Source organism: Microtus pennsylvanicus, chromosome 7, assembly GCF_037038515.1.
Source record: "Microtus pennsylvanicus isolate mMicPen1 chromosome 7, mMicPen1.hap1, whole genome shotgun sequence".
Lineage (NCBI taxonomy): Eukaryota > Metazoa > Chordata > Mammalia > Rodentia > Cricetidae > Microtus > Microtus pennsylvanicus.
Genome location: NC_134585.1, coordinates 105,196,303 through 105,223,613, shown reverse-complemented (window position 1 = coordinate 105,223,613; position 27,311 = coordinate 105,196,303). Strand labels below are relative to the sequence as shown.

The 27,311-nt window shown below is 40.5% G+C and overlaps 1 protein-coding gene across 7 annotated transcripts in view; it reads right to left on the bottom strand.

Annotated features, from left to right (window-relative positions):
* Positions 1 to 27,311, bottom strand: part of Ntng1 (netrin G1) — a 337,207-nt gene that overhangs the window by 74,422 nt on the left and 235,474 nt on the right. For all 7 annotated transcript variants that reach the window (XM_075981566.1, XM_075981570.1, XM_075981571.1 and 4 more), the window contains exon 4: positions 10,043 to 10,215. In XM_075981566.1, the coding sequence (XP_075837681.1) occupies positions 10,043 to 10,215 (173 nt within the window). The remainder of the gene's footprint in view (positions 1 to 10,042; positions 10,216 to 27,311) is intronic.

Below are 27,311 nucleotides of genomic sequence, written 5' to 3'. Positions count from 1 at the left end.
CAGAACACTAAATAGAGTGGATAAAAAAGTCCCCTCGTCACACATAATAATCAAAACATTAACATACCAGAATTACACCTGACTTCTCAATGGAGAAAATGAAAGCCAGAAGGTCCTGGTCAAGTGTTATGCAGTCATTTAGAGACCATGGATGCCAGCCCAGACTCCTATACCAAGCAAAACTTTCAATCACCATAGAAGGACAAAACAAGATATTCCATGACAAAATCATGTTTAACCAATACCTAGCCACAAATCCAGCCCCTACACAAAGTACAAGAAGGAAAACTCTAAACCAAGGAAGTTGGCTACATCAACAAAAACACAGACAATTGATGATCTCACAGCAGCAAATCCCAAAGAAGAAAAAATATGCACAAAATAACACCACCAAAAACAAAAATTAAAATAACAGGAGGTAGCAATCACTGTTCATTAATACCCCTTAATATAAATAGACTTAACTCACCCATAAAAAGTCACAGGCTAACAGATTGGGTATGAAACAGAATCCATTCTGCTGCTGCATACAAGAAACACACCTCAACATAAAGACAGACATTGGCTCAGAGTAAAGGGTTGAAAAAAATTTTCTAATCAAATGGACCTAAGAAACAAGTGGCTGTAGCTATTCTAATTACTAACAAAATAGAATTCAAACTAAAGTCAATCAAAAGAGACAAAAAAGGACATTTCATATTAGTCACAGGAAAAATCCATCAAGAGGAAATCTCAATACTGAGCATTTATGCCCCCAAATACAAGGGCACCCTCATATGTAAAAGAAACACTTCTAAAGTTTAAACCAAACATTAAACCCTACATACTAATAGTGGGAGACTTCAACACTCCACTCTCACCGCTGGACAGGTCAGTCAGACAAAAAATTATCAGAGAAATAAGGGAACTAACAGATGTTATGGCTCAAATGGACTTAATAGACATCTATAGAATATTCCAGCCAAACATAAAAAAATATACCTGCTTCTAAGCAGCACATGGGACCTTCTCAAAAACTGACCACATACTCGGTAACAAAGGAAACCTTAACAGATACAAAAAAGTTGGAATAACCCCATGTATCTTATTGGATTAACATGGCTTAAAATTAGAATTTAACGGCAGCACTATTCTAGAAAGCCCACAAACACATGGAAATTAAACAATGCTTACCTGAATCATCAATGGGTCAAGGAAGAAATAAAAAATAAAATAAATAAATAAAAAATAATAAGCATATAACCTTAATGCTTAAAGTTAGATTTGAAATTGAACTTCTTTATTTAAAGAACTAGAAATTTAGATTCCATTGGCTTAAATCATTCTCTGAACAATCTCGATGAAGCTCTGGAAAAAAAAATAGATGTGGTACAAAATAAAAGTACACTAATAAAAAAGGGAGTGGGAAAACCAACACAAGCTAAACCTCAAAGGTGGGTAAAGGTTTGAGATCTTAAAGGGATTTAAGAAATCTTCGTATTCAGCCTTTTATTTCACAGAAGTGGCATAAGGAGCTTCAGGAACCCAAGCTGACCCCTTTACATGAAGCACTAGAGCATGTGACTCCCCGTACCTGTCTGAGCATTGTAAACACATCCTGGTAAAAAATATCGACACCCACACAGAGTGGGTGACCTCTATTGAGAGGCTCTGCAGTGCACAGAGTATGATTTTAGCACTGATGTGTCTAGAATTAAAATGTCACTAGGTTATAGAAATATATACAAGTAAACCAAAGGGGCATTATATCACCATTTCCTACAAGAGAAAGAAGGCAGGAAGAGGCTGGCTATCATTCATCCCTTCCTATTCCATATATGCCAATGTTTTTATAATGGAATACTGCTGAAAACAGAGACAAGAATGTAATAGAATCATATAATGTTATAAGGTGATATTTTTAATTTCTTCATTTTCAAAGTTCTTTTTTTTTGGCTAGCTCTTTCTCCATCAGGCAAATAGCTAAAGGGTATGTAACTAAGCTTAAAGAAGTCAACATGGTGAAGATCTCAAAAAAAAAAAACCACTCTGCAGAAGCAGATTAAGGCATTGCTAAAGCTATAACTCCAGAGAACCAGCGGCAGGGTTGCAGCTTTCTATCATGAGGGAAGCAACACGTTAGGACTTGGTGTACATCAGAATGTAAGGAAAAATGACCAGTATTGTGATAGATGGTTTGAAAAACCCACCAAGTAGGTGAGTAGTCATCCCCCAGTCAGACTGCAGCCATTGGGAACACTTAGTCCTAAAACGCCATAAAGAAGAGGTCAGGAATGGTATGAAAGTATTCTGCAGACTCATTCATAAGGTTGCTAGGAAGTATGGTGTGTTGTCTCTTAGAAACTTGAAAATGAGGGAAATAAGGTTGCCTTCATAAAACGACACTGTAGAATTCTTGTGTAAATTATCCAAATTGAGAGCGTCAATGTCACCTTTCTGTCATAGGAGGGCTCTGGGAATGAAGTATACATGGTAGGCATGGCAGAAGTGATATTAACCCGACTTTCTGTATTAATGTATCTGACAAATGGGAGAATAAACTCATCAAAGGTGGGAAGCCTAAGGAAAAGGATCATCTGTAAGCAGAGTGGCTTTACCATGTCATTGCTGCCGTAGGAAGAGGGCTGGCAACCTGGATACCCTCAGGATCTCCCTTCCCCTTTGAAGGTGGGATGTGGATGATGGGACGTTTTAGTCTGATGTTATTAGCATGAAAGAAGTCTAACTTTCCTGCTCCCGACCTTATGAAGCAGACTTTGGAATATTATCTGACGCCACATGCGGCCTTAATTGCAGGAAAGAAAACACACGGGTCATAAGGCTTTGAGTATGTCTGAGGTCATAGCAGTTATTTTGTAGTAGGAATAACAGCAGAGTATTAGCCTACAGTGTCCAATATGTCTTTCCATATACCTATCTCCAAGGGGAGACTTTGCTGATCCTGTGCTAGCTCCCAGTGTGAATATAATAATCATAGCAACTAAATTCACTGTGGTATGTGCACAGCACTCTCTTACCTGTGTTAATTAATTTAATTTTTATGTCCACTCTGTAAATAGCCAAGCTAATTTTACAGATGGAGAAAATGTAAATAGAAGAGGCTGTGTCACTTGCCCGAGATCAACCTGGTTAATTGAGAAGAAAACTGAATTTTGAACTCAGAACTAACTTCGTAATCCTAGGTCATACCCATTACTTTATACAGTCATTCTATTTACTACAGACTGCAATCTCTTCTCTATCATTCTCAAATTTAAACAGAAAATGTGAGAATGGAAACCTTTTCCCAACATACTCCTAGGGCACAACATAATGTGATATAAAGTAATTTGGAGAAAAAGTCAGTAACTTTATGTGTTGTCTCCTCTTATTCCCTTGGTGAGAATAATCATATAAAATGCTTGATTGAGTAAGGCTGTTGATATTCTTCCTTGAGTACAATAACCACAGAAAATATGTGTACTGTCATGCCGTTCAAAATTCCCGAAAGCGTTGCATTCAGAACCATAGCTGATGCCATGAGCTTCAGATAAGGGCATCCAGGCTGGGGCTTGTGAACAGCTTGGAATTCTGCTTGTGCATTTGGGTTTAGAAGCTTCTTGAATGCATAGTCAGCCAGTCACATTTGCTACCCTAGTGATTAAATGGGGGTTCTCAGCTTCAAGGACTGGAGGTCAGAGGCTGGAAGTGGTCCAGGAACCCAGACATGGAATTCTGCTCAGGGAGGCCTGTGAAAATCAGCCTGCCAGGATACCGTTTCTAGATGGCTGTATGGCTAGTGAGAACCAAAGAGCCTGTTTTATTCTTGGACTCCCTCCAGGATCTCAGATGGTCTCTCTCTGTTGGAGACTGAAGACTCTGGTGTTAGACCTGATGGACTGTGAAGGCCACATATTCCAGAAGACATAAGAAGACGGATGCAAAGCCAATCCAGCCAAGCATACATTATAGGATTATTTAGGATTACTCAATCACTTACCAAAATAACTGTTCCATAAACACTTAAAAGAACCAAGAATAAAGCATAGCCATGCTCTTAAATGGCTGATGTTCAGTACCTATATCTAGACAGAGCTGAGTTTAAATCTGGCCTTTACAGACATTAGCTGTGCTAGCCTAGGAAATCTTACTCATTTTCTATGCCTGTGTTTTTCTATATTTCAAATAAGATAATAGTAGTTCAGACTAAATGAAGATAGTGTGGGGTTTAAGTCTGTAATGTAGATAAAGTTTTTAATGAAGTACAAAAGCTTAAGCACGCAACAATAGCTCTTTTTTTTTTTAAAATAATTTTTGTTAGAGATAGTCAGGAAGTTCCATTAAGTCTAGACACACTATCAAAAGTTAGAGTGAGGGAGAAAGACGGGAGTAGCTTTGTATAGGCAAGTTTAGGTAGGCTTCATTGATGAGTTAGCACTGAGTCTTGATGGAATAAACAGAATTTCAATAAAGAGGAAAAAAAGGTGCTCTTGGAGAAAGAGATGAATTTTCTATGGTGTTGTGATCTGTAGAGACTACTGATAAAGTTGCTTTGTTCTCACCGAAAAGACTGGAGCTAGAACTGGCTGATGACTGCTAAAGCACGAACTAAAACAAAAGAATAGACTGGAATGCTTGAGGAGGTGGCTGCAGAGTGACAAGAGACAGGGCTGGGAAATAAGCAGGGGCAGGCGGGATGGTTTCAAGAACAGGAAGTAACAATTAGAGTTTTGAGAAGTCATGGGACTTAGAGAAGAGTCTCTTGTTTGAATGGATGTCAAAGTGGAGCTCAAGTCCCTGTGGGGACAGAGATGGTCACTTCAAATAGCCTGAAATGTGTAGTGGGAAATGTGTAGAGGAAAGATAAACCTTGGCTTAAGTTTTCACCCCACCCCTGCTACCTGTGCAAACTTGAATCCCAAGAATCATAGTCATATGTTTTCCATACGTGAAAATTAAAAACCATAGCATCAACGTTAAAAGATTGGGTGTGAGTCTAGAAGGGACTAATGCATCTAAAGTGGTCAGGAAACTGGCTGGATCATGATGCATCCATGTGTACATCTGGGACTATAGAAACTGGTCAATGCAAATTTAATATCAGGGAAAATAATAGAATAGTCATCAAATTACTTCCCGTTACTCAGAGGAGTGGGAGACTTTGTACAACAATTCAAGTTGGATAGCCAAACAGACAAATAAGGCCCAGGTCGGATCAATGTAATTTTCCTTCCTTGAAGAATATTAGACTAGGTCTTTTAGAGAAAGGTAAAAATAAGAATACAGCAGAACTGACTGTGCTTTTGTCTGTTTCCATGCTATTCTTAAGGTCACACTGCAAGAAATTGTTTAGATCAGCATGCCCCACAAGAGTGTTTCGTAGAAAGCTACTGGATGTTCAAGGAAATAAAAAAGAAGTTTGGGAAATACTGAGTCAAACAGGTTAATTTAGGCCAGAACTTCTTAGATATTTCTAATAATGTGATTGTGAGTATGTAAAACTTAGTATAATAGAATTTTCTAATTCTTTTGCCATAGCATTTAAGAAGACTGTTTTCTGTGTATGGTGTGTGTAGGCAGGTGTTTACACGTATAAATCAGGTATGTACTTGCCATGTTGCATGTATAGAGATCAGAAGATAGCCTTCTGTGTCAGTGGCTGCCTCCCACCCTCTTGACTGGCTGGCTCATGACCTTCTACAGCAGTGTTTCTCAACCTTCCTAGTACTGTGACACTTTAATTCCTAATGTTGCAATGACCCCAACCATAAAATTATTCTTATTGCTACTTTGTAACAGTAATTTTGCTAATGTTATGAATAGCAATATGTTTTTATTTATTTATTTATTAAGGATTTCTGCCTCCCCCCCTCATCTGCCTCCCATTTCCCTCCCCCTCCCCCGATCAAGTCACCCTCCCTCATCTGCTCGAAGAGCAATCTGGGTTCCCTAACCTGTGGGAAGCCCAAGGACCGCCCACCTCTATCCAGGTCTCCAAAGGTGAGCATCCAAACTGCCTAGGCTCCCCCAAAGCCAGTACGTGCAGTAGGATCAAAAACCCACTGCGATTGAGTATATGTTCAACTATGTTCATGGCAGCATTGTTTGTAATAGCCAGAACCTGGAAACAACCTAGATGCCCTTCAACGGAAGAATGGATGAAGAAAGTATGGAATATATACATATTAGAGTATTACTCAGCAGTAAAAAACAAGGACTTCTTGAATTTAGCAATATGTTTTCTGATGGTCTTAGGTGACCCCTGGAAAAGGGCCCTTTGCATCTAAAGGGGTAGTGACCCATATGCTGAGAACCACCGTTCTACAGTCTTCTGTCTCCACCTCCCATCTCCAGGTAGGAGTGCTGGGATTACAGATGTTCACTACAATATCTGGCTTTAAGCGGGCTCTGTGTATCATAACTCAGATCCTTATACTTGCATATAAATTTTGTTACCCACAGAGTCATTTCCTAGGCCGGTTAGAGTTTTTCTATAGGTAAAAGAGCACAGTTTGAGAAACAGATGTTGAGACGTTACATTTTGATGTAAATGTGGCTTTTACAGGGATATTATTAAGTTGCATGTAAAAAAAATCATGCTTATATTGCATATACCACAGGGGTAAGAGTTTGGAGATTGCTACTGAATGCCTTATGCATGATTTGAACAATAAAAATCAAGAGAATCATGGTTAGGCACTATGTTGGACAGAGCTTCTTTTTATTTGGAAAATAAAAATGAAATTCAAAGGACATTTAAGAATGCATTCTATTAAACGTAGAATAGAGATCATTAAGAATACAAAAAGATGCCATTCCTATAAAATAAGCTTTTTAGGAGAAAAGACAAAGATCTTTATGAACATGCATATGTCTTTAAAGACACTGGGTCTTGAATACAAGCACAATGAAAAATTATCATCGGAGAAGTTCTTACTTAGCATTGTTCAAGTTTATTATAGTAAAAATGCAGAGAATAGTACTATATATCCAGCAGGCTATGGTGATTTTATTTTTGAGTATTAGTATTCCATACTCTTCTTCCTTGGGGCTATACATGTCATGAGAAAGAGGCTCTGAGTTGCTCTAAAATACAATAACTTCACAGCTCAGAAACTCGAAGCAAGGTTCCAGTTAGAGTTGTTTCTAAATGGCAATCTAGGTATCCTTGAAGTGCAACTCATGATGAAAATCTCCTGTCTTTCTAGCGCAAACCTATACAAGAACACAGAATCTGATGTTCTCCTACCTACTTGTGATTCTAAGGGTAGAGATTACTTCTGAATGGTGGCATCTCCAGGTCACTGAGGTGGATGCTGAAGGTTTCAATCTCTTCTTTTTTTTTTATGCCAATGACTTTGTTTGTTATGGAGGTGTGACATTCTAAGAGTCTCTGAGAGAGGTAGTTGACTCACAATGCACAGAATAAAGTCATGTAATGGTGTACATGCGTGGGCTAACACATGCATGCATGTGAGAACAGACAATATGGAAGGAGATCCATGAAAGTGAAGGAGGTTCTGGAAAACAAAGTGAAATATAAAGGACCTTTATTTTTTAAAAAAAAAATAGAATAGAGATAACTAGAGAGACAAGAAAGATGCCTTTTCCATAAGCCTTATAGAAGAGAAGAGCTTGGTACTTGGGTTTAAGAACTATAGTAATGAACTAGAGGGCTTCTCTGACTAAGTGACATGGAAGCATTTTCACATGAAGATGGGATATGGGTTGGAAGATTGTTAAACTGGAATAAATAAAACTAGGATGAATAGACTTCTAATACTACTTTGAAAGATAGAAAGGGTCAAGGTTAGGAGCTATGCAACACTGAAGTTATAAAACCAATTACGTTAGCAAAGCTATCCAGCAGAGGACAAGACCGTCATATGAAAGAATCTTGAACTGATTTTGTACACTTTGTGAAGGTATTATGCAAAACATATTTTGTGAGTTGGCGTCTTCATCTTAAAATGCTACGAAGGAAGAACGATGATCCAAGAGTGGGAAACAGGATGTTGGAGAGGACAGGCCATTAGCAAATAGAGGACCGTGGATTTGATCTTGTAACACACTGCCAACTTGTGGAAGTGTTTATTGTCGTTAATGGGTGTTTAAATTAAAGCCTGAAATGCTAGAAAGTATGTCAATTTCAAGCATATTCTATATAATTTCTAAAGTCTTTTACCAAGATTTTGCCCTATTGATGACTGGAAGTTTGAATTGCTCCCTTAGCCACTATTAACCGTTGGGTCCATATGTCACTATGTTGCTTGAACACAGATGTGAAAGAATTCTGTTAGTTCATAGAAGGTCAGTCAAAAACAGGAAAGTGGAGAGTTGAACCATCAGGGCTATAGGGAAAAAAAATCAAAGGAGGATATGATCTCTTGGCCAGGACTAACTTGGTGGTATTTAATATGCAAATGGCTAAGGGAGTAAAACTACCCCCTGGAGAATATAGCAAGAAACTCATTTCAGGAAGGGAGCTACTCAGAATCAAGGTCTTCCTAGAGGAAATCTTACAAAAAAAAAAACAATTATTTGAGGCAGAGTGAACAGGTAGAATGGGGTGGTGTTAGGGTGAAGCCAATAGTAACTACCCACTGCCCTTCCAGTGACCTTGCCAAGGTCTGACTCTGAGCCTGGAGCAGAATGCTAGAAAGTTGGGTGAACTTGGCCCTTTTCCTACTCTCCTATTCACCTTCAGGACCTGAAGCTGAACTCTGAACTGTTTTCACTTAGAGGAAGCCTTAAACTAAGCTTGACAGCTGTGCCGATGGGAGATCTCAGGTAGTCAGACATACAAGAGAGCAACAGACAACCTCAGGAGATCATTTCCAAAGTCTCGAGTCCATGGCTTTCAATGACCACAGAAAGCTTCAAGTCTCCTAGAAATCACCTAGAAAAAAAAAAAAAACCAACGTTTCTGCTTAACAGAGCTTTAATATATTAATTCTAGTAGCAAGAAGTCAGTTTTTTAACACAGAGATAAACTGAACATTCTTACAAAGGGATTCTTTTTTCACTTCTGGGAAGATTTTTTCCTGCTTCATAAATTATCTTAATTTCCTGTCCCCACACTTCATAGCTTGTTACCTGGTCCATTACTGCGACATGTAACTTGATAAAGTTTGGCTTCTTGTGATACCGGTTGTCATCGCTGACTTCTCCCAGCTGTTGCTCTGAAGTGCCAGATAAAATTGTTTGCCTCGCATGGAGCCTGTGGCTTGCTCTTCAGCTTCTCACTGTCCTGTGGCTCTTCAGACGTCTTGCTGTGCAGTTCTGTGCTTATCTTGCCGTTCCTCTGCTTTTTAAAGAGGGCAAACTTTAGACTTTTCCAGGGGGCTAATCTTTCCGTCCTCAGAACTGTGCTGATTAGTCAGGAAATCGTCCTCTTTTTCCTCCAGCATGTCAAGCTCGGTCTTTACATATGTAGGGATGACATAAGTCTTCATGGGCATTGCATGTGGTCCCTGAGAACACAGATGCTGCCTATGCCTCTTTTCTTCATGTGGCACCCCGAGGCTTGCAGTCATGCTTTTTATCCAAAGGCATCCCTCGCTGAAAGAATCCAAAGCGGTCATGGCTTGGTGGCTGGCATTTGCAAAAAGCTGCCTCTCTCCCTAGGCAACATTGCGTGCTACCTAGAATTGGAGGGGCTAACCTTCACTGTACAAAGCATCTTTTGGCTTACTCCCTGTGAGAAATAGAAACGGACGTGTCAATACCTAACGGTTTCTGGAACTTGTTTACGGCTAGTCGGTATTGAGAATTTTCCTGGCCTGTGCTATTAATTTGGGGGGGGGATTACCTCCTGTTTCATCTACTTAGAACAAAATTACCTCTGCGATTTTTATGAACTATTTTGCACCACAGTGGGAAGGTTAGAGGACTGACTCTCACAGGTGATTACAATGCTAATACACGCTTGCAAATGGCAAGATCCGGAATAAATCTTCCGCTGCATTTTGAAGAGGAAAGAAGCAAAGTCACAACTGGAAGAGGAAGGGAGGAAGAAACCATTCGTCATGCACAGGACATGGAATGGAGCCCAGCTACTCACAGGTGTTTGCAGTGCCTTTGGGGATAGGGAGGTATGAGCCTGGACTCCACGGTCGGCCCTGATAATTCTTCTTGCATTTCCCGCAGTCTGGACCTGTTGTGTTGTGCTCACACTCACACGTCAGTTTGCTGTTGTCATACACACACACAGTGGCGTGCAGGTTGCACTTGCACCTAGGCAGAGGAGAGACAAAGAGTTCTCTGTCAGTCAAGTCGGCCTTAGCAGCCTAGCTACTAGGGGTCATGTGTAGCTCTCAAACCATGCAGCACTTTTATCCTCTCCCGAAATGAGTGGAGACCTGCAGGCTTACCCCTAAGGATCTCTTCAACGAAGGCCTTTTGGAGAAGGGGTTGTTGAGATATAGTCTCCTTCGCTCCACAATCCCAGCAAGACTAATACTAGTCTATTCTATCCGGGCCTGAAGCTGTCTTTGGACAGCTGTGCCCCTCAAGATTTTCTTCCAAAGACATCCAAAATATTATCTCCAGGGGATGGCTCATATGTGATATCAACAGTGTGACAATGTTACCAGTTTCTCTGGCTTTAAAGAGAGATGCTAACTTTTTCATGTCACTATGGCAATCCCCATTCGTTGAAAAATCATGCCACCATTGAAACAATTCGCTATTCAGTCTTTTTCTAATGACTCAGCAGCTTATGATCAGACTTTCTCAGGCTGGAACTAAACAATCACAGGAACTTTGGCTTCAAGTCCTCCCCCTGACCCTAGGGGAGGAGAGGCAGCAAACTTTATACATTCTCAACATATGGCAATCACAAGCTCCCCCAGAAACTGGCCAACTTAGAATCCTAGGAAACATAAAACAAACAGACAAACATGTACATATGTGACAATGATTCGTTACCACTGCGACATCAGAGCTGTGACATGTGAGGGGCAATTATGGAACACGTGATTTCCCTGACCCATTCCGAGATTGAAAGCCCTTGACTGAGACTGTAGAGACTAACTTGCTATTTGTCAAGGCAGCGGGTAATAAAGTATCTCATGTCCTTTTCAGGCCATATCCTCTGGAAAGGTAAAGCCTACGTTGACAGAATGACCGTGAATAGGAATGCGCCCACGCAGAGGAGAATGACCACGAATAGAGATACATGCCCACACAGAGAGGCCCAGGGATAAAATACCAACATACGTCAGACTCAGAAGCTGAAATGTCACCTGTGTGTAGGTGTGCTAAAATGAGAATCTTCTGTGAGCTAGGTAAGAATAACTGAACCCGTTTCATAAAGACAAAGACTGCTGTGCTCTGTGTATTTTCTTTGGAGGAAGATGTCATAAACTGGGAAAAAAATAACAGAACATTTTCTAATAGGTGGTAAAGGAAACTATTTAACTATTGCTATTTCTACAACATCTGTATGGCAATGGCTATTCTCTTTTGACCCAGATGGGCTCATATTCATTATAAGGAAGAAAATGGACGGGCATGACTGTGACCTTGGCTTTCTCTTAAGAAGGTGTAAGTCCTGAAGCAATGATCATGCAGTCAAAAAACTTGGAGAAGACCAGGCCTGGGCTTCCTGATGGCTTTCCTACAATGAGTAATACTTCTAGCTACACTTCTCCCCCTGTGTACCTATTATTCATGATAAGATAGAATGGTAATATTAAAATAATAAAAATCAAAATTAAATATATAAATAGCACCTTTAGAGATGCACATTTTTATCTGCATCTGCAGAAATGGAAGGGGGGAAAGTAATTCATTTAAACAGATAGTGTTTAATTGTGAATGAGGCTCTAGAGCGACCTCCGATATAAAGGCAGCTCTGTGTGCGAGGGCTAGTGTACTTTATTAAAAGATCTTCTTCGTTCCTGACATTAGCACCTTTATTTATGGATGTGTTTATACATATGGAGGATGTTTGAAGCCCAAGTGAGAGCAGCACCAGCTCCTACTGATTTAACATCCTATCTGGTGTTAAAATTTCAAATGAGGAAATGAACAAGGTGACCCCCAAAGAATATGCTTGTTTTGTGTTTGACGTGTGAGAATGCAAACAATTCAATGTGAACTGGATTATATATCTTGCAACTTTCAATATGTGTATACACGTAGCTCTTCTTTGAGGTCCAGGCCATTTCCATTCTAAAGATAGCATATTAGCTGAGAGAGATATTCTTTGAATAACAAGAGAAGGTAAAAGGAGAATAGATGGATTGCTGTTACTAGTTTTTCTTAGATTTCTGGCAGTAAAAGATTCATTCTCTCTCACCCATCTAAAAGTTTGTTATGGAGGGTTCAACTCAGTATATAATCCTTAACCAAAACTCATATACATCTCTAGTATTAGTTTTCTGATTAATTTGGTTTCTTTCATGTGTTGATTTGGTAATTATTATTTAAGGGTTTTGTATTTTTGAAAAATTACTAGCTGAATACCTATAAGATCCTTTTTATCTTTTGGAAGAAGTAGTGTCTACCTTGTACCTGGCCTTCTCCAGGTCTTAGTTATGTATTTCTTTTGCTGTGATAAAACACCATGACCGAAAACAACTTGGGAAGAAAGGGCTTCTTCCATTTTGTAGCTTATAGTCCATTATCCAGGGAACTCAAGTCAGGAACCTAAGCAGGGAAGAAACCTGGAGGTGAAAAGTGAAGCAGAAGCTATGGAAAATCTCTGCTTACTGGTTTTGCTCCTCCTAACTTGTTTGCGTTTTTATACACTCCAGAGCTGCTTGCTCAGATGGGGCACCACCGACAGAGAGCTAGGTCCTCCCACACCAATCAGGACTCAAGAAAAATGCCATGTAGACTTGCCTACAAGCCAATTTCATGGGGGCACTCTCTCAACTTTCCAGATAATTCAAGCTTGTGTTGAGTTCACAAAAACAAAACAAAACAAAACAAAACACCTAACCAGGACACTACTTCACTCTTTTTTCACTGGTTCACTTGTGTCTTTATTAACTCACTCCTTCCAAGTGAGCTAGCTTCTCCTGTTAGAATCATCCACGTCTTCTTTACTGAGAATCCAATGGCTATTCTTGCTTGCCTTGACTTCTTCAGATGTGTTAACTGAGAACCACCTGTTTCACCTGCTAGCTGTGCTTGCTGGATGCCTAAGCTCATTTTTAGGACATTATTTGTTTTGTACAGGCCATTCTTTTGTGTTCTAACTTAACATTTCCGCCTTGGACACTCTTGTCTAAATTTTTACTTCATTTTCTCCTGTGATCTTTAATTTTTTTGAGTTGTAGATTTCTTTGTTTGTTTGTTTGTTTTTCGAGACAGAGTTTCTCTGTAGCTTTGGAGCCTGCCCTGTAATTAGCTCTAATAGATCAGGCTGGCCTCAAACTCACAATGATCTGCCTGCCTCTGCCTCATGAGTGCTGGGATTAAATGTATGCACCACCACCACCTGGCAAGTTGTAGATTTTATTATGACCAATTTACATTATTGCCCTCATCAACCCTCAAATATAAAAATTACTTTGAAAATAAGAAAGTTGAGATGGAGGAAGGACAGAAATGAGAGCAAGGAAAGAGATATCTTGATTGAGGGAGCCATTATAGGGTTGGCAGAAACCTAGCTCTAGAGAAATTCCCAGGAAATCACAAAGATGACCCCAGCTAAGACCCTAAGCAATAGAGGAGAGGGGGCTTGATCTTGACTTGCTCTGTAGTCAGACTGATGAATATCTTAGATATCACCATAGAACCTTCATCCAGCAACTGATGGAAACAGAGGCAGAGATCCACAGTGTAGTACTGGACTAAGCTCCCAAAGTTCAGCTGAAGAGTGGGAGGAATGAGAATATGAGCAAAGAGGGCAGGGTTCACCCACTGAAACAGCCTACCTGAGCTAATGGGAGCTCACCAACTTCAGCTGAACTGGGAAGGAACACATAGGACCAAACTAGTCCCTCTGAATGTGGTTGACAGTTGCATGGCTTGGGCAGACTGAGGGGCCACTGGCAGTGGCACCAGGATTTATCCCTACTGCATGTACTGGCTTTTCGGGAACCTCTTTTCTTTGGATGGATACCTTGCTCAGCCTAAATATAATAGGGAGGGCCTTGGACTTTTCCCAAAGCAATGTGCCTTATCTCTGAGGTTTGGATGGGGGTGGGATGGGAGGTTATTGGAGGGAATGGAAGGAAAGGAGGAAGTGTAAACTTGGATTAATCTATATATAAAGATACTTTATTTTATTTTTTAAAAATTAAATATAAAAAATAAATTAAAAAGTAAAAATATAGTTATGTTCAAATAAAAAAGAAAAAGAAAATTAAAAAAGTATTTCAGGAGACTCAGATTCCCTAAGTCCTTGGGGGGGGGGTGTCAATAGAAACCCTTGTTCCTATCATCAACAGAAAAGAATATGTGACGAATGTGTTGAGAAGTCCTCCATCTGTATCCTCATCCCGGTCTCTCCTTCTGGCCTCAGACATATTTATCAAAATGCCTTCACAATATGAGTTTGAAAGTTTCAAAACCAAACTTTTGGTCCTTCCTACCCTGCTCACACCCCTTTATGAGTTTTTTTTTCCCCCTCAGGAAGTCTTATCTTGGTCAACTGGACCTCCTTCATTTCAGCTAACTATAGTAGCATTTCAATTGTATTTTAATAAATAAAGCCTGCCTAAAGATCTGAGAGTAAAACAGCCCCACTGGTCAGCCTTACAGACCAGGTAATGGTAACACATACCTTTAATATCAGTATCTACAACGACATATACCTTTAACTCCAGTAGCCACACTAGTTGCCAAAGAAACTGGGTGGTACACGCCTTTAATCCCAGAACTAGAGAAGATTCTAAGAAGGGATGAAACAATTCTCAGGCTCAGTCTCATTCTGAAATTCCTGGAGGCAGGATCGCCATTTTGGACTGAAGCCAAGCTAAGAGTCAGTAGTTGGCTGTTTTGCTTTTCGGATCTTCAGGTTGAACCTTGATTTCACTCTCTGAGTTTTAATAATCGTGCTTCAGTTAACCAAGAATAGTTCCTCCTTATCACTTTTATACTCCACCTAACTGTTCATCACTCCTTATACCACCAAGTACTCAGATTTATGCTCCTTCAGTATTCTCCATTGACAGTTTTAGTAGAGATTATGTCCTTGGTAATGACTGTCACTGTATGTGACTTAGACATTTCCAAAAACTTCTAAACAGAAGTGAATGCTGCAGTTACACATCTCTCTGCCCAACCCCAATACTAAGCTTCAATCAGTATCTTAATCAAATATTTTTGGATTATTCCTGGCTTAGAACTTTTGCAAGACTTTTTTGTTATTATCAGAATAGAGTCTAAGCTCTATCCTTCAAATCTCTCTGCAATTTACCTCTTTTCTCTTTTCCAGCTTCATTCTTATGACTCCAAACTCCCTCCTTGGTTTTTTGGGTTTTTTTTTAACTTATGTTCAGGTACTCTTACAAGTTATTTTTCTCCAACATTTTATTCTCCATCCCGTATCTCTTTCCTATGGATAATCCTTCCCTTTAGTTGTGAACTTCGAAAGCCCAGTGCTTGGTTCTTGGCTGATATTCAAATAGCATTTGCCAACCAACTGACTAAATGGCTTTTCCACCCTGCTGATCTTCTGTGCATCTTCTATATGAAGCCCATGATCTCACTGCAATAGACTCAGGTTGTATTTCAGTTGCTTTTCTGGTGTTGCCCTCATTGAGAAGCAGCAGTCGTGTCTGCCTATTTATTGCATCAAACTCAGCATAAAGCAAATCGCTGGTCACAATATAGGTGCCCCAGGGTATTAGACAATGAAACAAGTGGCTGGAAATTAAGTAAACTCCCTGAAGGTAGGAACTTCACATGCATGGCATACCACATACAGTATAGCAACGGATGAATAGTCAGGATAGTTGGCATTGGGCCAGATCAAGCACTCTCTGATGTACACTAAAATTGTCACATTCCTTGTTATTATTTTCACAAAACTCACTCCATATTTAGCAGAGAGAATTCTATCAAATTCGTGAGATCTCATAAACTCAATTTAATCTAATTTAAACTGTTCGGGATTTGACAGATGGCTGAAATTGAACCCAAGACTCTCCCATAATGATCCCTAAACACCTAGAAGAATGACACAGCTCAGGGGAGAGGAGAACCAGAACATGGGATATAGCATACTCCTTGTGGAGTGGGTGTCTTTTGATCTTCAAGTCCTTATGCTGGGATGGCTACCGTCAGGGATGTGGAGCTTGGTGGAGCCTTGTTTGGGCACTGAATAAGATTTATAAGTCCCCAGAAGCAAATATGCTGACCCTGGGTGGGTTTCCAGCTGTCCCTGCTAGACCTGGTGACAGTGGTGAGCAAGGGCCAAATGTTGAAGGTTCACCCTAGGGCACCACGGCTCTGCCCTGCATTTGGACATAGCTCCCTTTCGCTTTCCACAGCTCGCTTTATTCTCATCACTCCCATTTCAATCAGAAGCTAAAGTCCTTTATTTAGAGCCCCTGACAGTCAGACTGACTTTTCCTTTAAAGGTAAATAAATAAATAAATAAATGCATTTCAGTGCTGAGAAATTGCTCTCAATTCTTGGTGCCATGACCTCTGGCCTTATGGTGGGTAAAGGGCAGATTTCTGATCCATCTCACTTGTCTCTGACAAATTCCTTGTTCATTTTCATGGTCACCCAGCTCCCCTGTCTACTCTCATAGGCAGGCGAGGAACTGAACAGGGGGAGATCTAAGTCTTTGATATAGTCACATATCTGATGCTCTGATATCTGCTATTCACTGGTGTTGTTTACAGACAAGGAGTGCATATAAACATGCTGCAGATAGAACTAATTGACTTGCATGCACCTTGAAGATCTATTTGTGTGCAAGTGACAAATACCAGACCTTGTCAAAAAAGAGCTACTCTTTTAGACTTTTAAACAAAAATAACCTCTGTTCTGTGCTCCAAACTTAATGAACACCAGCATGTTCTCACTTTCAACCAGGTCTGTACTTCCTGTATTTTAGTGACCAGCTGTCATGAGTCAATTTAATCTTGCTTATAAAATCGCTCCAACGTTTAGTTCTGTGCCACCTGCCAGCAGGTATGAAAAACCCATGCAGTCTGCCCGGTTTTTCTTTATAACTTAATATATCTATTCTGGGCCAGAATTTCCTGCCAGCCAGAGGTCTGTATAGTCTATTAGAAATGTTTCCAATAGGGACACCAGTACTAGGAGAAGCTTTCCATCTAAAAAGTAAAACAGAAAGCAGGGCCAGATTTGGTCTTGCAGGTCTTGGGTTTATCTACTTTTTTTCCTGGAAGGATTCATTTTTAAGTAAAAGAAGAGTAAGCTTCACAAATATTCCAGACATAGAGTAGGACCTTAGCAATGAAGCCACATGGTTATAAGTTTTTGTATAATTTCCACAAGTAAGGCATTATTTATGTGTAAATCAGCTCTTATTTAATGATCTGAGTCTCAACTCCCTTCTCCAACAGCTATACAAAGTTATGTTTCAGAGATAACCAGACCCGACCTGGATCTGTGCTCCATTACAATTCCCATTTTGGATTACCCTTAAATGCTATTTAGAAAATACGTAAGCATTGAAATTGGAATATTGTAAATATCTTTTAAAATAGGTGAACAATTATATACAACGACTTTATCTTGGTTTTCTGCCACTGTATCCCCTTATCTCTTTCCCCATTGACACAGGAATTCCAGGCTCTCATTTCAATGTTATTTGAAGTGGGGTTTGTAATAAAGGAACTTCCAAATTCCAAGTTCTGGTGTAAGCATTTGAAAACGTGAATCCAAATGCTGACTTGACCATTTATTTGCTACGAAGCCACAGATGAACTGATGGAAACTCTTAGCTATTAACTCAATGGGATTTAAGATCACCATGAAAATGAGTCTTTGAGATTGTTCTAGAGTTTCTAGACCAGAAGATTCACCCTAACTGTGGCCGGCAGCGTTCGGAGGGCTGAGGACTTGAAGTGACTGTCACGGGGGAATGGAGCTGAGTAGCAGCATTCCTGACTCTGCCTCTTGACTGTGACTGTAATGTGTCTATTGTCTTACCACTCCTGCCACCACGCCTTTCCCACCAGGACAGAGGTCACTTTCAACGTGTGACCAGAAATAAATGCTTTCCTTAAGTTGCTTTCATTTGGCATGATGTCGCAGCAAGCCAGAAAATCACTACTACAGATGACTAACTTAACAAATACACAGATACACAGAGCTATTGTGGATGGAATACTCCCGAGCACCTGGCATTGTACAAACCTCATTATAATCCCAAGAGTTCAGCACTAATAACTACAGATAATTCATTGGATACTAAGGGGCCTGGCTGTTGGGCACTCTCTTCTTCTGATCTCTGTTCTTTAAAGAATGAGTTTTGCAAAAATGATTTTCACAGACTTGTTTTAGAAGCACAAGTGATGACAGCTATTGTTTCCTTTGGGGATGTAAAACAAAGATCAAGATTGTGATCATTTCTTCACCGATACCATGATCTTTTGATCCTTTAAAAATATCTAAGGTTATTTGCTTGCCTCCAGAGTGACAGACCAAGGACTAGAAAGTCTTTGCTACACCTACTAAGTAAAATGGCTTAGATACTTGGCATCTTAAAAACCTTTTACGAGTTTCATTTAAGCCTTGCTTGAGACCCTAAACTTGCTTACAGTGAATTATCTGATTACATGATTCTCTAAGCTGTTGGTTATTTTAAGTGATATTAAAAATAGTCCCTTTCTTTTCCTCTTTCTAAGCTAGCTACCAAGGGTAAAGTGCCATGGCTGTAAAATAAAAATAGCAGCTTATACATTTCAGATAATGCACTGTCTGAGATCGGTGGACAGAAATGATGGTGCCATGTGACCTTTTGCTAAACTCATGAGCATCTAGCTAAATGTTATCTCAAAGAAAATAGACAATACAAAAGGAGTCCTGCAGCCAGCTGGCCACTCTTCTCTGTTCTGAAGACTGGCAAATAAAGAGCATGTTAAATCAAAATTAAAAATAACCAAGGCCAAATTGTAATTAATAGGTGCCCCCCCGTTTGCTTGCTTTATTCACAGAGGTGGTACCTAACATTGGGGTCTCCAGGCTCAGGGGTACAGTTTCCAGTATTCAAGCAGCTCTATTTTGCAATAGATACAGCAATAGAGTGCTAGGTGCTTGGACTCTGGAGAAAGGGGTAGGAGGTCACATTTTTGTTCTACCATGAAACTGTTGACTGCCCCATGGGAGTACTTATAGCCTGTAACAGGTCTGCTATGAAGACTACACTCGACAGGCTGACCAGTCAGAAGGAACTTGGATGCATTCGGGATGTTTTCTCACATACTCATCTGTTCTGTGGCTCATATTAATCAACTCCTGTATCTCTATTTTCTTTTCATAGAATCACACAAGGGAACACTTTTTTTCACATAGGTTGGGGCAGCTCTTGAACAAGTGCATACTTGTTCTCTTAGAACAGGTCCTATCCAAGTGGTTATATAAGAGTTAGATTATATGTAGCAGGCCAGATAAATAGCTCTATGGAAAGAAGTCTGAAAAGCAAGACCGGTGTCAAAGAATAACACCCACTTCATCAGCCTTATTCTCTACTTTAGTTTTCACTAAAAATTTGGAGAGGAAATTGAATTAGATTCTCATAGGTGGTATGGAAAATTGGGGGAAATAGGGTTCTTCTAATTCTCCTAGCTGAGAAATAAGATAATATCCACTAGAAAAGTGTAGACCTGACAGAACCTGCTTTTAGCTCCTGTGTTAGGTGGCCTAGTTTTATTAACCTCTAGAAAAAAAAATGAAGTTTTAAAGGCAAAAACAAATAACCAAACAAAAGACAAAGACAAAGAGAGGGGGAAAATCCTGCACCAGTAAGAACCTGCTCCTCCTTCACGACTGATGACCCTAGTTGCAGCTACCATAAGACCTTCATCCTACTTCATGGCCTAATAGGTGATAAATTTAGAATTGAAGATTGGAAATCAAAGAAACAAAAGCTTTTGTGAAAGAATTAACAACAATGAGCTATGAAATAGTCTCAGAGAAAGAGCGTCCTTGAGAAAAAGAAACTAGACTCTGTCCACCGCGTTTACCAACACCACTGTAATCAGTGCGTCACTTCCTCTGTCCTGTGTCTACTGTGTTTACCAATACCACTGTAATCAGTGCGTCACTTCCTCTGGCCTGTGACCACTGTGGTTACCAATCAGTCAGTACATAACTTCTCCTCCTGATTAAAAAATATTTAGAAGAGCTGTCAAAACTAGATGCATGGGAATGTCTTAGTGTAAAGGAAATTTTTAAGGAATTTAACATGGATCAAAATCAGACTTTAGATTCAAGTGAAATATGACCAAGGAACACTGGCTATTTCTCTTTGGGTAAGTCTGCTTGAGCTGCCTACAAGCTCATGTAAGACTTCTCTCTAGAACATGGGTATTGGGAGGGGTATGTTCTTTGGGGAGAGACCATCAACAACCTTCAAAAGGAATAGAGGGTTATTATCTCCTCCCTTCTTTCTTTTGTTTCTTCCTTTCTTTCTCCCTCCCTTCCTTTTAGACAAAAGGTAAAAAGTCTGTTCCTATTTATGTTCATCCATGATTAGCTACCTCATTATTAGTCTAGTACAATAGAGCCAATTGATCTAGGACAGCAAAGTCTACAACTATGATGAAAACAAAGTTTAGCAATGGTGGCACATGTATTTTGTCCAAGAACTCAGGAGGCAGAAGCAGGCAGATCTCTGAGTTCGAGGTCAGTCTGATCTACAAGCAAGTTCCAGGACTACACAGCAACACACTGTCTTGAACCTCCCGCCCTCCCGCCAAAAAAATAGAAAGAAAGAAAGAAAGAAAGAAAGAAAGAAAGAAAGAAAGAAAGAAAGGAAGGAAGGAAGAAAGAAAGATTTTCTCTTTTAAAGTTGACTTTACCAAGAATTTTGTTATCATGATTGAAAGCTGGTTAAAGAATAGGCTAGACAAACTTTCTGGGAATCATTTCTCTAAGTTGTGAAGGATTTAGTCCACATTTGACAAATGTTCTGCAGGGACCGCTTCACTCACCCCACCTTCTAGCAATATCGTAGCTAATGCATACACAAACTAGAGGTAGATCTTCAATTCTTTCTTGGTAACAAAAGTTTTGGCTCCATCTTCCCTATTATCATGGTAAATTTAGGTAGAAAATTCTAACTGTGGAATCCAGAGGTCAGCAGAAAAGCCAGGTTTATCTAATCATCCTCTTTCAACTCCCTCTGCAAAATGATTGGTTTAAGCATGAGACCTTGGCCCAACTGCTGTTGATATTGACCTTGGGCTCCTTGTTGATGTCATTGGACAGTCTTTTGTCTTAAACTATTATTATTTTATTTGTAGAAGGTAAGTAAGTAGGAGTTTCTCAAAGGCATTGAGAAATGCTAGCAGAAAGTAAAGTTAGAGGAAAGAGTTCAAGAGGTAGGGTCACATGTTGCAAACCTTGTGTCTTTGGGTTCCAGCCTGTGCAAACTGTAGCTCTGTTCTGTGATTTCAGCTTGTGTGAGTCAAAATATATCTGTTTTGTTTAAACTACTTTGAATTATTTTTCTGGCAACCAAACAACTCTGACAAGCACAAGTAAGACTAAATCGTGTCATTTCTCCATGTCCCTGTCGGCTCCAGGCAGATTCAGCTAGGGTGGTTATATTTACGTTACTTCAAAGCACAGAAGGCACAGAGAACAGTGATAGGAACCTGAGGAAAGGTGTGCTGGACATTGAGATAATTCTTTAAAGGATGTAGCATCACTGAAAGGAGTAACGTTAGCAGCAGAAGGCAGCCATAGATGAGCGAGACAATTTCAAAGCCCTCCCCAGTCTGTTGTTCTGCCATTAGGTAACACTTAGACACTTAGATTTCTTTTCTTTTGTCTTCTCTTTTTGTTTTACCTTCTCTATTCTTTTGCTTTGTGGAATGAAATGACTTTTTAGAGGTAAGGTTTGAAATGCTGTATTTTGGAATTGGGGAGCCCTATATTGGAGTTCACCCTTGATCACCCTTAAAGTGTTAATCAAAATTGCCAGGGAGAAAAGTGGGATCTTGGGGGTGGGGTGGGTGGGGGTAAGGGGAGATGGGGAGAGAAAAGTGAGAAGGGGAGGATGGGGGGAACTTGGGGAAACAGGATGATTGGAATAAAGGAAAGCTGGATAGGGAAGCATGGAAGCACAATTCTTAGTTAAGGGAGCCACCTTAGGGCTGGCAAGAGACTTGAACCTGGAGTGGCTCTCAGGAGCCCAAGGCGATGTCCCCACTTAGTTCCTTGGGCACCTGAGGATAGGGAACCTGAAATGACCCTATCCTATAGCAATACTGACGAATATCTTGCATACCACCATAGAACCTTCATCTGGTGATGGATGGAGATAGAGACAGAGACCCACACTGGAGCACTGGACTGAGCTCCCAAGGTCCCAATGAGGAGCTGAAGGAGGGAGAAGATGAGCAAGGAAGCCGGGACCACGAGGGGTGCACCCACCCACTGAGACAGTGGGGCTGATCTATTGGGAGCTCACCAAGGCCAGCTGGACTATGACTGAAAAAGCATGGGATAAAACTGGACTCTCTGAACATGGCGAACAATGAGGGCTGATGAGAAGCCAAGGACAATGGCACGGGGTTCTGACCCTACTTCATGTTCTGGCTTTGTGGGAGCCTAGCCAGTTTGGATGTTCACCTTCCTAAACATCAACGGAGGGGGGAGGACCTTGGACTTTTCACAGGGCAGGGAACCCTGACTGCTCTTTGGACTGGTGAGGGAGGGGGAGAAGGGTGGGAGGAGGGGGAGGGAAATGGGAGCCTGGGAGGAGGGGCGAAACTTTTTTTTTTCCTTTTCTCAATAAAAAAAATAAATAAAAAAAATCTTTAGGTCAGTGTCTATGCAAGACAGAAAACAAGACAAGCTGCTCACATGGCTTGTGAGTTTTGAATGAGATAAGGTTTCAAACACCAACATAAACAGCTTGTAAGCAGCTGTCCAATCAGTTTTACTTATCTCTCTGATATCGCCAGCAGTTAGAAATGTTTGCTAGACATCATATGTGAGACCATGGCTGTACGATGCTCACAAAAGAAGGGACATAACTGTTTTGATCTACTCTCACTTTCGATTTACATTTAGTAGAAAAATGAGAAAAAAAAAGCCTTCAGTGTCCATCCAACACCATATTTTAGAGAAAAGGGGTAAGAGCTGTTGTGCAGAGCTAAAACTGTGTCTCCTGAAAGGGCTTTCAATGACGGCTGGTGTGAAACACTCTTAAATGCTTATTGGAAGAATTATCTAAATCTACCCCTTTACTGTGGAAATAAGAAAATATAGGATTAGAGAAATAAGTACAAGAAGCTATCCAGCTGTGTTACTTTGTGCATTTGGGATGTCCATGTATAAGAGCAGTTTCCTAATGATCCTCTATTTCACAAGCACAGCAGCCTCATCAAAGACAGACAGGCAGGATCACTGCCTCCAACCATAGGTAAACAGAGAAACACTGATGCGATAGAGCCAAACCCAACCCTCCATCCTAAAGAGGCTGCGTGTGGTGTTGTACAAAGCCAGACTCTGTTTCCTATGGAGGCTTGCTGCTCAGCTTCACGGCTCCTGTCCCCTGCCTTTCTCTTTCATTAACTACCTTAAAGTAAGACAACTTGTTGTTTTTTTCCTCCAAGAACATAAAAACTAAGTTTATTTTGTTCTACTTTTAGTTGCCAAACATTTCTCTTCTGGATGTAAAGGGTTATTAAAAGCATTTAGTTGAAGAGAAAAGGTGACTTCTTTCTTGAAAAAAATAAAAAGTGTTCTGCAGAATCATGATTTTCCTTCCAATGCTGCTCTACCGCTTGGACCTCTGTTCTCTTATCTGCAAAACTGGGCAATAATGGTAGCTATTCCATAAGTCCATAATGCAGAATCACTCTTCTCTTTGATCCCTTTGTAAATAGGGTCTGCCACCTTTAGCCTCTCTACCATTAACTTGAGCTTCGCTGTTCTTGTCAGTATTGTGGTTCTGAGATAACAGCTATGAAGAACTAGAAAACATCAAGTTTTCCCAGTGCAGAATTTTGCCTAACACCCTAGCTTTCAAAGGGACAGGTTCCTGACACAAGAGCTGAAGATCGATCATCCAACACCAATACTTATGTTGCCTACAAACTATAGGCCAGACACAACAGCAAAATTTCAGGTACTTGAACCAAATCTGAAGGACGCTGTTAGTCTCAGGTCCCTGGGAGTGAAAACAAGTCATCTGAAACTAAAGCAGAAGGTTTTGGGAGCCCAAAAGACCCACAATATTTAGGGGTTCACTGACATGACCATAGAAAGGAAGTGACCTGTGTTTTTCCCAATAAAAGCTGTATGTCGGTGGCAATAATGATCACAACGCTGTCCTGGGCCTTGAGGTTTGCCTTCACTTGAGGGGCCTCCAGAAGAGCAGCCCACAACAAAAGCAAATGGAAATTGCTTCTCCTGCAGGACTGAAAATATCAAATGCAGAGCGTGGTGTAGCCTTTTAATCCACAGGGTAGCAAAGTAAAGGTCAATTACCTCACTTAGAGAAATGAAAGGCATGTAGTAAAAGTCAAACAGATACGGCTGTTAGATAATGTATTTCAAGCATGAAAATGAGGATTTTTCTATTGCCGGGTTATATTTAATGCCCTGGTAAACACAAGAGCTTTATGACAAAGAGGGAGCTGTGTGGCTAACAGGGAACCTGCCTGACAGAGTGCCCTCTCCTCAATGTGTGGGTCGGTGTGGCCATCATTGATTGGCGTCAGGAACCTGCCGGGAAGCAGGCAGACTGACCCCACAGCCATCAGGCCGTGGCTGAGGAACAGGCACTGCTGTTGGTGGCACTGGGGCTTTAAAGCCATGAAGACACTCTCCACATTTCCGCTGCTGTGTGTCTCTCTCTCTCTGGGCTATCTGACTTAGGATCCTCATCACTTGGGCTTTACTCCTCGTCTACACTCTTTATGCGTCTCTGACACTGGCCGAGCCCCAGCTCTGCTCCCCTGTGTGGCTGAATGAAGCTTAAAGATCTTATGTACCCCCAACCCCTGCATTGCAACTCTAGTCCAAGGTGGGTCCTGCCCCCTCTCTACTCCAGAATTGAATTTTCTCTCCAAACAGTATTAATGTGTATCCTTCCTGGTTTCTGCAAATGCTGATAATCATATTTGGATTATTAGGTGTTTCATTCTCATCACCCCTATAGGAAGGACTCTTTCTCTTAAAGCGATCACCTGGCTAAATCACTGGCTATATCTTCTTCCTGTTTTTCATTTTTTTCTCTTTCACCTCATCACAAAACTTCCCCAGGGTCATAGGCAGTGTTTCAGGTTTGGATTGAGATGTGTCTCTGCTCTTAATCATGTTATTTTACCTGGAGAAGCATGCTAAGTTTCTCGGTCACTATGTCAGAAGCCATGGTACTTTAGGCAGGGTGATTCGTTTCCTTCAGCTGCACCTGTTCTTGTCTCCCACTTTATAAGTCTGCAAAATCATTCGCTTTCTGTTTATTTTTTCAAAATAAGCATTGGCATTCAATGGAGATATCCATTAAGAAGTTATTTTACTATTAATTAACGTTATAAAATTCACTTGGTGACTCTGTCAGAAATACCTACAGTGGGTCTGCTTTGGGGAGAGAATTGACTTTCATTCTAGAAATGATATTTTGGTGAGCTTCTCATCCATCCATACAAACAACGTTTCCTTCTTCCCAAGAAAGCCCCACTTGTGGAATAACCCAAAGGCAGAACACATCTTCCTGCTTGAGTTTATAAGCCTTCTGGAGGGTCATCTAAACTCTGTATGTATATACGTGTGTGGTCGCAGATGTGAATTTCCGAAGAGTTGGAATATTCCCACCCACCCATGGGTAATAAGCACATCGTTTCTCCAAGGCATGTGTTCATAGGAAATTAGGAGAGTCTGTGACGAAAAAAGAGTGTGGCCTCTTTGCCTCTTCCTCTTGTTGGAGAAAATACTTAGAAGAGGTGTCAGGTTAAGTTTAGTGCCAGGAAACTGCCCTAGATTTTGACACTATAAAGATGGGGTGGTAGAGGAAGGGAAAGAGTTGAGGAAATATTCTATTGGGTAGGGCAATTGTTTTTCACACAAGAATGCATGGCCATACTCCAGATAGGAGAGAGAGAATGTTCTTACTCTGGATAGGAGGGAGGGAGGATGTCCTTTGCAGAAACACATCGTAGACAGTCATCTTGATGCTGGGTCTTTGATGGACTTTTGAGACATCAGAAAGGTTTTATTATATCCCTATAGTCAAAGAAGCCATCGTGTGTGCCATGGTAGTGACTGCAAAGAGCTCTCAGGTGTTGATGGAGAAACACCTCCTCATTGATGCTGGGTAAAACGTTCTGGGAATTTCTCATTACACAGCAATGATCACTCCTTATTCTCCATGTTGTTCTTCAGTGTCCCTCACACTTGCTATCTAGTGTTGCTAAATTTACTGACTTAATTTTGGGAAGTATATGCTCACATTTGGGAGAACAAACCAGAAGCTTGACTAGCCCCTTGTAAGAGAGCAGAATGGACTGAGGAAACAGGTACCACATATCTCCAGGCCAGGCCCTTCAGGATCTCCTGGCAGAGCTGCAGATTCGGTTCTCCAGACCTTTATGACATTCTGATTGAGAATCTGCTAAACTTGAGTAAGTGGGCAGAGGCTGTAGTCATTTAAGATAGTTTGAGATGGACAGACCTGTGATCATAAAGAAACAGTGGAGAGCATTCTACATATGTGCTCAGGGTAGAATCTAGGGAATAGCAAGAGAGGATGGGAGGTGTCTAGGAGAAAGAAAACCCAGAAATCATTTATCGTATTTCACTATAGATATTATGCCTATAACCTCAAAAAAAAGTTCCCATGTAGGGACAGATGTAGTGGTACATGACTTCACTTCTGGTATGTGAGAGGCAGAAGCAGGAAGATATCTGTTCAGACAGTCTGGTCTACACATTGGGTTCTAGGCCATCCAGAAATACGCAGAGAGACAATGTCTAAAACATAAAAGTCCCGTGTTACATAAATTGAAAATCATAACAAAGACTCAAGCGAAAAAAATTAAGACAAAAGAAAAATTCAATAGAAAGACCAAAAATAAAATAACACCAAATTTATATGCATTGCAATAGAATCTCTTTAAAATAGACATGAGGAAGGCACCAGTGAAGTAGAGGGCTCTGTCAAGTGACCCAGACACATAGCTAGAAATCCTGTAGGGACAAAGAGGACAACAGGC